This window comes from Ambystoma mexicanum, chromosome 6q, assembly GCF_040938575.1.
Source record: "Ambystoma mexicanum isolate Mex_15411 chromosome 6q, UKY_AmexF1_1, whole genome shotgun sequence".
Classification (NCBI taxonomy): Eukaryota; Metazoa; Chordata; class Amphibia; order Caudata; family Ambystomatidae; genus Ambystoma; species Ambystoma mexicanum.
The window spans coordinates 931,882,502-931,894,131 of record NC_090937.1 but is presented as its reverse complement, the minus strand read 5'-3'; the positions used below and the strand labels follow the sequence as shown (position 1 = coordinate 931,894,131).

The 11,630-nt window shown below is 44.9% G+C and overlaps 1 protein-coding gene across 1 annotated transcript; it reads right to left on the bottom strand.

Annotated features, from left to right (window-relative positions):
• Positions 1-515: 515 nt before the first annotated feature.
• Positions 516-2,345, bottom strand: LOC138515296 (zinc finger MYM-type protein 1-like). Its single transcript, XM_069630208.1, has one exon. The coding sequence runs from the start codon at positions 2,343-2,345 to the stop codon at positions 516-518; it is 1,830 nt and encodes a 609-aa protein (XP_069486309.1).
• Between the last annotated feature and the right edge of the window lie 9,285 nt (positions 2,346-11,630).

The window sequence follows — 11,630 nt, the reverse complement described above, 5'->3', positions numbered from 1 at the left end:
CTTTTGTCAAATTGACGCCGGCAAAGTAGTCCAAAGTGGTCCGGGGCAAAATTGTAATACTTCTGGGCATGAACTGTAAACCGCATGCCATGAATCATAAGTCAGTAGAAATGACACTAGTTTTCATATTGGCCGAGGAGTACGTGCAGTGCACAGCATTGAGTTCCGATGTTCCAGAATATAAAAACATATCTGGTAAGTCGACATGTACAAGGTGTAGCCTTGCAGCAGAAGAATCATATATAGAGTGTAAAATGCCTTACAATAGTGCCTCCATAGAGCTGTACCCAATGTGTAAGCTTTAGTATCACTGCTGAAAGTACTTCTCCTGAGCAGTACATACAATGCAGAACTGGCCTAATTTAGAAGATCTTTTTAACAAATCATTTTATTGTCAAATGCTTGTCCTACCTCAATTGCAACATGTAACTTAACTTGAAAGCCAAACATTTTAAAGCTAGGGCTGAAACTGAACATGTGTGTTTGTGGTCTCAAATTACAGAAAACTGTTTACATTAATAAAGATTCAAACGTGAATTTTTGTGGATCGATGCAAACCTGTCAATTACAATGTCCATGCTTATTTGGCCAGCAAGTCTGGACTCAATTGCCAGTGTGGCAAGATCTGACAGCCTTTCCTCTGTCATTGTTGTGCGCAGATATGACTTTATTAACTTTAGCGCAGAAAAGCTTCTTTCACATGAAGCGCTACTCACTGGCAAAACACAAGCAATTTTACACAGTTGGTACAGTTCAAAGAATGGAACAGCATAAGGCTCCAGAAAGTTTGTGAACTCCAGAATTGTATTCACCTTAATGGCATCAGAGGCCTTCTTCCTTGCTAGGGTTTCCAGTGCCTGCTTTAGTTCTGTTTGCAAGTTATCCAGATCACAGGAGTAGAATGTGGCAATTTGTGACAATTTCTGAAAACTGAGAAAAGAATCAGATCTGGGATTTAGTGCCTGTATACCTTCCATGATCAGCAAAGAATCTTTTGAAAAGCGTGATTTTAGTTCTGAGATTATCCGGTCAAGAACTACATTCACAAAATGTTTAGTGAAATCTTTTGTGCACAGTCTTGGTCGCTGTCCCACAGTCTCCATTATGGCACTATTTCTTAAGTGGAAAGGCCGTCGACAATCACGCTTTTTGCGAGGCGGTTCAGCCTCATGAATACTAGATGCTGCTATACCACACTTACTGCTCAGCGGGACTGCTTTGTCCCAGAGATTTTGTATAGTTGCATCCATGTCTTGATTACGCACTTCCTCAAGTTCTTCTATGACTGTGCGTACAAGGACAACAGCGGAGGCCAAGTCAAGATCTGCTTGCTGTAACATATTTGATAGTGTCTCAGTCCTTTTTAATATGTTTTCAAAAAGCACGAGTGCTAGAATGAAGCTGAAGTCAATTAATTGCCGAATGCCATTTGCTTCTATTGCTCTTTCTGTCTGTCTCCCTTCTGTCACTAGTGTGAGGGTTTCCAGAAGAGGCTCGAGTGTTTGGAGGAGAGCTTTACAGGCAGAATATTGGCATGTCCACCTTGTATCACTTAAATGTTTTAACTGTATGACCTGTTTTGACATTTCTGTTTGAATACTTACAAACACAGAGTGAACACCAGATGTACTGCAAAACACATAAAGCTTCTCCAATTTCACAAAAAACTCAGTTGCTGCATATACGTTTTTAATCGTGTCAACAATGACTAAATTAAGCCAGTGATTCATACAATGAACATAAAGTGCAGAGGGTACCACTTTTTGAACCCGTGCTTTCACACCATTAAGCCGACCACTCATCACTGAGGCCCCATCATACCCTTGCCCAACACATTCATTTTTATCAATGCCCAATGATGAGAGAACATTAAATATATAGCATGTTAAAGATTCTGCATCAAGGCTATCTGCTTTGTAGAATTTCAGGAATCTTTCATGGACAGAATTATTATGGAAGTATTTCACAACAACAGACAGCTGTTCGGTTTTGCTGAGATCTTTAGTCTCATCAGCAAGAATAGAAAATGGGCTTCCTTTAAGGCTTTCAGCAATGCCCTCTCTAACGAGAGCCGCCATAATTGACAGAAGTTCATTTTGAATGGATGGATGTAAATAGCGTGCATTTTTGGGCCCATTAAGTTTCTTTTTTACAATACTGCCTCTTTCAGCAAGTAAATACCATATTTCTCTCACGTTTCTGTGATTGATGTCATCAGAGTTGCAGCGATGCTCCCTTTGGGCAATTTTAGTTTTGCCAGTTAACAGTAAAACTTGAGAAATTGTTTTAATGTAATGCCGATTTTCAGCTATCTCTCTGGTATATGCATCACTGAGTCCTTTCATGATTGATGTATCATCTTTTATATTTCTTTTTAAATCCTCCCATCTCACATAGTCTTCCTTATGGGAAGCAGACTTCTCATGCTGCAATATTCCTTTGTTTCCAGTTGGTGAAGCCTACACTGATAAAAGTTAAATGTTTAAGTTCTCTATGAAGAGATTTGGACATAGAAATAAATCAGCATGGAAAACAGTATGCTGCATCCTGGGAAATGGAGTATTCTAGCCATGTGTATACCTGAAACCAATGCACACAGAATGATCTAAGGCGTGATCCCAGTTTTGTTTGAGGATATGTTTTTAAGACAGGCTGTCGAGGGCCTTCACTACACACTGGCTGATATCACTGGGACCTGGTGGTGCCTTTCCCTTGACAGCATCAACAGCCATTACTTCTCTTTGAGGTCGATCAAAGTCAGTGCATACTTTTCCACAAGCAGTGTATTGGTTGATGGGTGGAGGCATTATGCTTGAACCAGGACTCTGTGATGACGAGGGTTCAACACCTTCTGTGGAAGCATCAGCTCTCATAGGGTAACTATATTCCACACCTTGCCTTTCAAACACTTGATCCTCATCCACGGAAGAGTCATTCAGCTCCCTCTTGTCTTGCTGCTGCTCCTTTACAGTATTATCTGTTTGATGCTTCACTGGCGTACGGGAATCATAGGACCGGATATCCATTTCTGGGGTTGTTGTCTCACTATCAAGTAAAATCAATAAAGAGATATGTTTTATTTGTTAAAGGTAGCCAGCATAGGTGGCTCACTCACCGGTAATCACATTTGAAAGCACGGATGATAAACCACCTCACACGCTGCTTTTTTTTGCCTCCCTCCTTAAATGTATATGCATGTATAGCTCTAGGGGGTTGAGCATGCAAGCCAGTCTTTTAAACAGTACATACATCAAGGGTAAGGAAAGAAATGTTGTAATTGGGCAATTCATTCTGCAATGTTCTGCTGCTTACTTTACTCAGACGTGTGTGAAATTAATGATCTATGATATGATATGGCATTTATAACGCACCTATACACAAGTGTTTCAGTAGCAACGAGGCAAGGGAGGGGGAACAGAGGGGTAATAATTGGTAAAAGGTGAACAACCAACAGATTCAGTGTGAAGATTAAGCTGGGAGATGGCCAGCTTTTCCAGGAGTTTGCCCAGGAAAGCAGTGATGGAGATTGGCTGGTAGTTAGCAGTAGGGCAGGAGGGGTCAGCTGAGGGTTTCTTAAGAAGAGGGTGCACAAGGGAGTGTGTCAGAGGGGATGGGAATGCTGTCTAAATCACTTAACATATCTCTTGACCTATGTGGCACACATGGTTAGCCTGATAGGTTACTTCAGCAAGCGAGTAGAGAGGTTAGCTTGGTGCTTCCACTACTCACTGGCTACAGGGCATGCAGTGGGGTTCAGGAGTACTCAGATCTACTGAAATGCTTACCTAGTGAATGCAAAGTGGAGAGGTTAGTTGGGTGCTTCCAATACTCAGTGGCTACAGGGACCTCGCACTGTGGGCATGCAGTGTGCAAGATGGGGTGTACACCCACAGCGGAATGCAAAAGGTGCGTTTGGGGGACCTCTGTGCCACCAACGGGCATCTTTCGCTTATCTGATCAACTTGTGGTAATGTATATTACGGGCAAATAAGTGTCACGAAAACATTTTGCGCAACTATATTAACCAAGTTGCAGGTGGCCTAACCCACTGAGGGCGGGGCCTTCCTGCACATTTCCCATCCCGTGGAAGCTTTTTAAAAGAAAATCCACTGTTTACGTTCTATCACACGATTACAGCCTCGTTTTGGTGTAAATCCCAGGCCCACATTACAGAAATGGTGCACCGATGCAAGTGCAATTTTGCACACTATTAGCACTCGGTCAAAAATTGTCCATCTGCAAAAAAAGTATTCTTTCAATGCATTTTTGCACCAGGGCAAAATTTGCCCTAGTGCTAATACTATGGCAAGCTTTGTCCTGGTGCAAAAAGGCACTGAAAGAATCATTTATTTCACTAAGACAATAATATTGCTTATTAGAATGTGTATAAACTTTGCCCTGGTGCAAAAATTAATTCAATGAATACTTGTTTTGCTCTAGAGCCATGTTTGCCCTAGTGCTAATACCATGCAAAATAGCACATGCACTGTGGCAAATGTTCAGTAATCTGACCCCAGGCGTGTTTACTTTCTCCAACTCCATGTTGCCCTCCATGTTAGCGAGGTCAGGGGGATTAAAGGACAAATGGACTTCTCTGGGATTTGAACCCATACCAAGGACCTCGTGTAAGGATCTCAACACGAGAAAATGCTGAGCTCTCCTAAAAAAAAGGATTGAACCCAGGACCAGACTGGACCCTTGGTTTGGACCACAATGAAAAGGTTTTCCCTAATCAATAGTCATTTTGATCTTTTTTTGAGGGACTGTTGTAGTGTTGCAGTGTATATTTTAAAGTATATTTGATCCTTAAAACTGGTCGAAACATCTAGCTGCACAACGTAGTAACTCATCAACCTGGCCCACTTTCACCCAAAAAAAACATGGCCCCAATAGCATGTTGAGCCTGCACATCTGACATTGCCCTGCACACAAGTACAAGCCTGATTGAACCCACTGATGTGAAGGTTGCTGTGGGTCGCATGAGCTTAATCAACTCAGCTATTTCCACCTAGCATGCTTTTCACCTATGACTACAGGAGCAGCTCAAACCATGAACTGGCTCAGCAAGCATTAACATGTTGTTTGCAGTAGTAACCCATTAAGCTATCGTTGCCAAGCAGGATTCAAGCGTGTCACTTGTAGATTGCATAAAAGTATTTTCAGCCGGTGCAGTAGATTGACTTCTTGAGCTATCTTAGAGCTAGATTCTATCCTTTGTCTTATAGGCTGCCCACACATATCAGATGGAGCCTGCACTGCAGCCGCCCAACTAACCGAACTATACACAAATCGCAGCAGCCTAACCCACTAAGCCATGACAGCAAAGCAGTATTCAAATCTGTGACTCACAGGTGCACAGAACGCATTTCTGCTGTAGTACAATGCAACCTATTGAGCTAACTCACTGAAGCTATTTAAATTGGAGGCATGCACATTTAAATCCCGATCCTTGAAGCAGGCCGCAATAAGCACACAGAATGGCCTCTTGCCGCTGCCAGCAACTCAATGAATGCCTGTGTGTCATTTGCAGCGTGTTCAGGTTGGGAGTTGAAGCAAAGCAGTGGGGACGTGTCTCTGTTCAGAGGGTCGGGTAACGGGTTTGAGTGCTTGAGTGCTTGTGAGGGACTGCCTCAAGGCTGCAACCACACCTCTCCACAGTCCTACCATGGGCGGCCCGGAAGGCGAAGGAGGGGCTGGTGTTCAGCTGCCATACGCTCCATAAAGGGTCAGAAACTTCTTCCCTGTAATGGCTGGGTGCCCCTGCCCTAGGGTTGCTCAGTAGGTTGTGCACCTGAGAGGCACGGGTGGCTCTGTTCTGGGGAGTGGAGGGTGGGTGGCGCTCAGGTTGCGGGGTGCTGCAGGGGGACTCAAAAGAGGGCTCAGCTGACTCACAGTGGCCCGGGACTGTAGGTGACCCCTGAAGGTGGCTGTGGCAATGAGACGCTCATTAAAGGCTGGTGGGATGGAGGTGGTTTAGGGGTGGAGGGAGGGAGGTGGCTGGTCGTCCACATTTCTAAAAGAGGGTTATGTATTTTTCTCTCCGCCCTAAGCAGGCTGAGCTCTGAGAGCCAAGCCCTCCTGCCGCTGCGATACCAGGGCCATCGAGTTGGTGGGTGGCTATATAACCCCCCGCAGTGCAGCCGGGCAAAGAGACCCAGAGAGCTAAGAGGCCCCAGGACTGTCCAGCAGCAGAGGGCATCGTGAGACACTAGCTGCAGAGCAGAGATGGCACACCAGTGGGGCTATGACAAGCACCACGGCGAGCCACGCCAGGGGTGCCCTCGGCATAAACAGGGATGGACCACTTTTAGGAGCCAAGCTTCAGGGCAAGGGAAACGAACAGCATCAAGTGCCCGGACCCAGTTCCGGGGCAGTTCACTGCAGCAGGGGGCACCCGTTTTGCAAGGCGTTCATCGTGCAGCGTAAGGCACTAATTGCAAGAGTAACGACTTGTGTGTCCTGCCTTCACTGTGGCTGCCTGCTGCAGGTAGCAGTGCACCTGGCAGTGCCAGTCTGTCAGGTTGGTGAGTGTGCCCCTGTCAGTCTAGCGCTTTTCGGTGTACCCTGGTGTCCCCTATCTGCAGGCTGCCGGTGTGCAGAAAATACCACCTCTGCGTACATTTGAGAAAAGGTGTATTCGTTTCGGTTTTTATACACCTGAGGTGGTAGAAACGTTGCACTAGTACAAGTGCAATTATCACAAGAGCCAACATTACCCTAGTGAAAAGCATGTACGTTTAATGCGTTTTTTAGAATTGGGAAAGGACTGGGATAAATAGGGCTCTTTAATACTACCCCGGGTTGCTGTTTGTCCTAGATTTCATACAGAGGGCAAGGATACTGGACACAACATGAAGGTGCGGGGAACATGGTGAGTATCGCTGCAGTGCACTGTGCATTTTCTGACAGTTACCTGTGCCGTGCAACAATGCATGCATTGGCAACTTAACGCATTGGCGTGCATACAGGCAGCCAGTTATTTCACAGCAAGAACCAAAGCTGGGATATCATATGTTCACGACTTTCTACATTTTTTTGTGTTTTTTTTTTAACAATTCCCGTTTGCAGATCTGTGAAATGCAAGGAACTTGCAAACAAACATTCTCTTTCGGAAGTTCCCTTTATTTCTGGGCACTATTGCTGCTGCTTGTGAACTGCAGCGCAGCGATTCCGCATTGTATTCATGGAATGCCTTGAAACCACCTTGAATCTGACCCGAGTTTGACCCGCGGTGCTGGCGTGTGCGTGCATACCACGCTAGACATCTCATGCTGTTATCGAAATAAAGCTCGCATTTAATACCCCGAAACCGTTTGATGATGTAAACAGTTTGTGCAAGACCAAAGTGATTCTATTCTCTATTTAAATGAAATTGGGCTGCTTAGTGCCCACGTACCTTCAATCCGATTCCGTTTGGGTAGGTGCTGCAGGAGCAGCTTGTCCAGCTTGATGGTCAGTGTCACTACACTCAGTGTGCTGCAACCTGCTATGCACTTCGGTGCACACCTGTGTGTGTCCAGTGTCCACAGTCAGACAGCCGCCTCAGCAGATCAAGTGACTGACCATAGGTCGGATTCGAATGAGCAACAGTCCCTAGCACAATCAATCATTTTATCGTCCCAGAGGCAGCACATGCACGAGGAGGAGGCATGTGAGGTCGCTCAGGTCGGGCCTAGCCCTGGCCGGACGGGGATTGGAATTTAGCAACAAATGTTGCTTTTACTAGTAGAGGATCATAAAACCAAGCATCCTGGACTGCAATGCAGACCCCAGGTGCACAGCTAGCAGCCTGGGCTTTGCCACGTGCCTTTGCTGCTAAAAGGCTGGCTGGCATCTGAGAGCTGGGGGTGGGGGGGGCACATAGAGGGGCACGTGATTTCAGAGGGGGGCACTGGCCCCCCCAGACACCCCTAGCGACGCCACTGCTTGCGCCCAGTTGTCGCTGCATTCTACTGACTGCGGCGAAACGGTCGCACTATAACAGCATGCAAACTTCCTGCTCTGCATTGTTGCGCCATTTTTACTGTGTGCACTTACCTACTATATGGCGGGGGGATTCAGGGTTTTGCTGGGGATTTGAGCTGCTACAACCCTGGCACGGCTGTGCACAACAATGGCTAAACCCTGCACCAGCATGAGTGGGGGTTTAGATTCTATCAAGAGATACGGATGGAGGTAAGTATTATGCATTAACTTCTTTACTTCACAACCAGAAGCAACGATTTAAACATGTTTACACCACTTTTAATTTGTAAACATCAAACAAACTTTGGAAACCTAGGGAAAGACCCCAGTCCAAGATGGCAGTCCTCTGTATTCATCAGCCAATCAGCGTCTATTTCCCCAGTATAAAACCCATTATAATTAGTCCCTCTTCCTTTTCTGAAGCTGTGAGATAAACTCAGAAACAGAAATCACGCTGAAAACGAGAAACGCTATCCATACGGAACTTGAACTCCAAACAAATCTTTGACTCCTCAGCAACCTTTGCGCATTCACCCCACTGAGCTTTTCCTCAAACGAACACTGTAAGAAACACGAGACAAACAGTAGTGCGGGGCGGGATCAGGCATACTATGTTGAGACCAGAGACATCCTATTATGCAAATTCAAAGCTCTTGGAACCCCACATTTGTCATATGCTGAACCTTTTTATGATGAAAGGTTTTGAAAGTAAATTCCTTAGACCAATCAGCTGCACAGAGAATATCCTCCAAACTTCATCCCAAAGAAACTGATTTAGAAGCCATTTTATGATGCAAATTAGCGGCTGAGAGGTGGAAGATGATTGCAAAGTGCTAGGCACACATACATAACATTGTAAACCTTGAACAACACATGATTTCTGATCCTCTGGAAAATAATTATTAGAAAGTGAGGTAGTTAAACATAAAACGTGTTGTTTGAACGTACCTCCTAATTACCTCACGTTACTTAATTCACTGGAATTCTAGCTATCCCCCCACTTCCTCCTCACATAAGCTTTTTTACCTGTTAATGCCCTCTGGTTCTGTGGACTGTCCTTCTGGGAAATGTTTAACAAAAAGTCCCTTGCCCAGCACAGATGGTCTTCGAAGGCTAAAGTATACTGTTGGCACAACCTTTCCCCCATATAGAATTCCTATAGAGCAGACACATCTAAACCTACATATTAGTTAGATAGATAGAGCTATATAGGATATCATCGTTCCAAATACCGCAATGAGATGTATCATCGCCCGCTGCCCCTTATCGACTAGAACAGCAGATCTTGCATACAGAACTTGGACAGTGATTAGATGACCAAGACCAGACTCATAAAGTCACCCTCACGCCCGTCCATGACCTTCTCCACTGGAAACCACCACATAATGTCCTTTAATATTGGGTCAAAGCCCAAGCACAGCTATAGTGTGTATATCATTTGATATAAGTGGCTATCAATTGAGGCAATTTCATTGCCGCCAAGATCATGCATTTTATAGAAATAGCTAACTCATTCATTTAAATTTCAATCAACAAAAAACATCAGCTTTCTGTCACAAATCCTCACAACCGCAACGATATCTGCGGCGTTGTTTGAGTTGGAAATAACGAGTATTGCCGTCAGTGAAAAAAGCGACAGTTGTATTTGCATAGCGGGCGTTTGTCGCTGCTCTTATCCACCTGCCGAATACACCGTGTATTCAATTCTCACTGGCCCTCTCTGAAATCATGCATAGACCGATCAGTTTTGGAACACATCTATGGAGCTGAATCTATTGTGAAAACTGCTTCTGATTTTTTTATTTGGAAAGAGGCATTATGCCTATTTTAGTATTTCCTGCTCCTATGAACTGTGTCATGTGATAGTACATTGACAAACTTTGCACATGGGCTAATCTATGCACTATTATTAATTTTAGATATATATTTATCAATTGTGTACTGTTTACTCTCATATTTATGAAATCTACCTTAAGTGATGTTTTAGATTTCCTTTTATATTTGAAATGTCCAATTGTACTGTGGGGGCAGCAATTATATGTATTTTGTGCAAATAAAAATGTGTTCTTTGTTATGTGTTAAAGCAGGGCAGGACTGTCCTATATGGAACTCTGGACATTTCCCGGTAGGCCTTGGCACTCTGGGCCTCTTTTGTGTTGCATTTCCAATTTTTCCCATAGGAAAAGGGTTGGGCTTGCTGAAAATGTGTAATATGGGGCCACTTTGAAAATTATTTCCAGGGACTCTTTTGTTTCTCAGTCCACCCCTGTAAAGGCTTTATTGATTAACCAAAATCACAGTTAAAAAAAAGAAGTGATGCGTGGAGAGGGGCGCTGGGAGAAACAGCCAGAGAAGAACCTGCGCTAATCCATGTACCACCATCACCATTGATGGGTAGATTGCAGAAATACAATATCTAGGGAATAAGTAATTGAAGGCGGAAGTGTGTCTCTTCTACAGCGCGAATGCTCAAAGGACAGCGTTTACCTTGTTCCTCCACAGCTTCCTTAGCTACGGCAGTCTCATGCCCCAGGAAGCACAGTGCTGAAGCTGGTGGTCTGGGATATTGTGTGGGACTGGAGCAATGATGCTCAAATTATATAGCGGCTCCTGTGATGAGAGAGCTCCCGCCTCGAGGGTCGCGCAGGCTCCTGAGGCACGTGCGATATGCTTCACCTTTAGCCAGGTGCCACGTGACGGGACAATCTGTGTGCCACTCAATCTGCCAGCCTTTCTGAAAAGTGGCCATCTGTTGCCAGTGATAGACAGGGCAACCTGTATGTAGCACCTGCAGCCTGCGGCATTATAAGCCTCCGAGGCAGTAAGCAGTGCAGGCCAATAGCACCTGCTGCCAGCTCAGGATCAGAAGCTTGCGTCCAAATACATTTGCGCCGTGCAACGCTAGGTCAGTGCTGCCCAGCACAAGCATTTCTTCTGAAGGAAAGAATCTCTTTGAGAGGAAACATTACGCATGTCGAGTGAACTGAGCTCATGGTTGCTAAGCAACCACAAGCACTTGACCCAAGACACAGTGGTGCCAAAGCTACGCCCATGCCCCCGCCAAGCAGGCATGGAGCATGTGCTTTTTAAAAAATAGTTGTTTGTTTTCAATGTTAAAAACAACAAACTATATATTTTTTTAAATACAGGAGTCGCAAAGGCATTCCAAGAGACACAAGGGAGACGCTAAGGGTTGCTGTTGCAACCCCCAAATGACATCCCTATAAATAACTCCAAATTTTGAAGGAGAGCAGTTGTCAAGTGGAGATGGGGTAGCAGAAGCTCCTACTCTTGTACCAGAATGAGCATGTTATCCAAGCATACTATGATTCTCACACCCTCGCTCAAAGGAAAGACATGACTAGGCACAGAAGCACCATGGTGCTGAGGGCAGGTCAAATGGGAGAGGATAACTGCCACTGATGACCCTGCCACTGAAACTGAAGGTACCAGGGGAGGATACACTGGGCCTATCAGATATGCATCCTTCAGGTCTATCTTCCCCATCCAATCTCCCTGAAGGAGAAAGTCTCTCAACAAATGAATACCCTCCATCTTGAAGTGGTGATAGACCACAAAAGAATTGATGGCCTTGAGATTGATCGCTAGCTTGAACCGCCCCATCCGTCTTTGGCAGTAGAAACATGGATCTGCAGAAAGCAAAA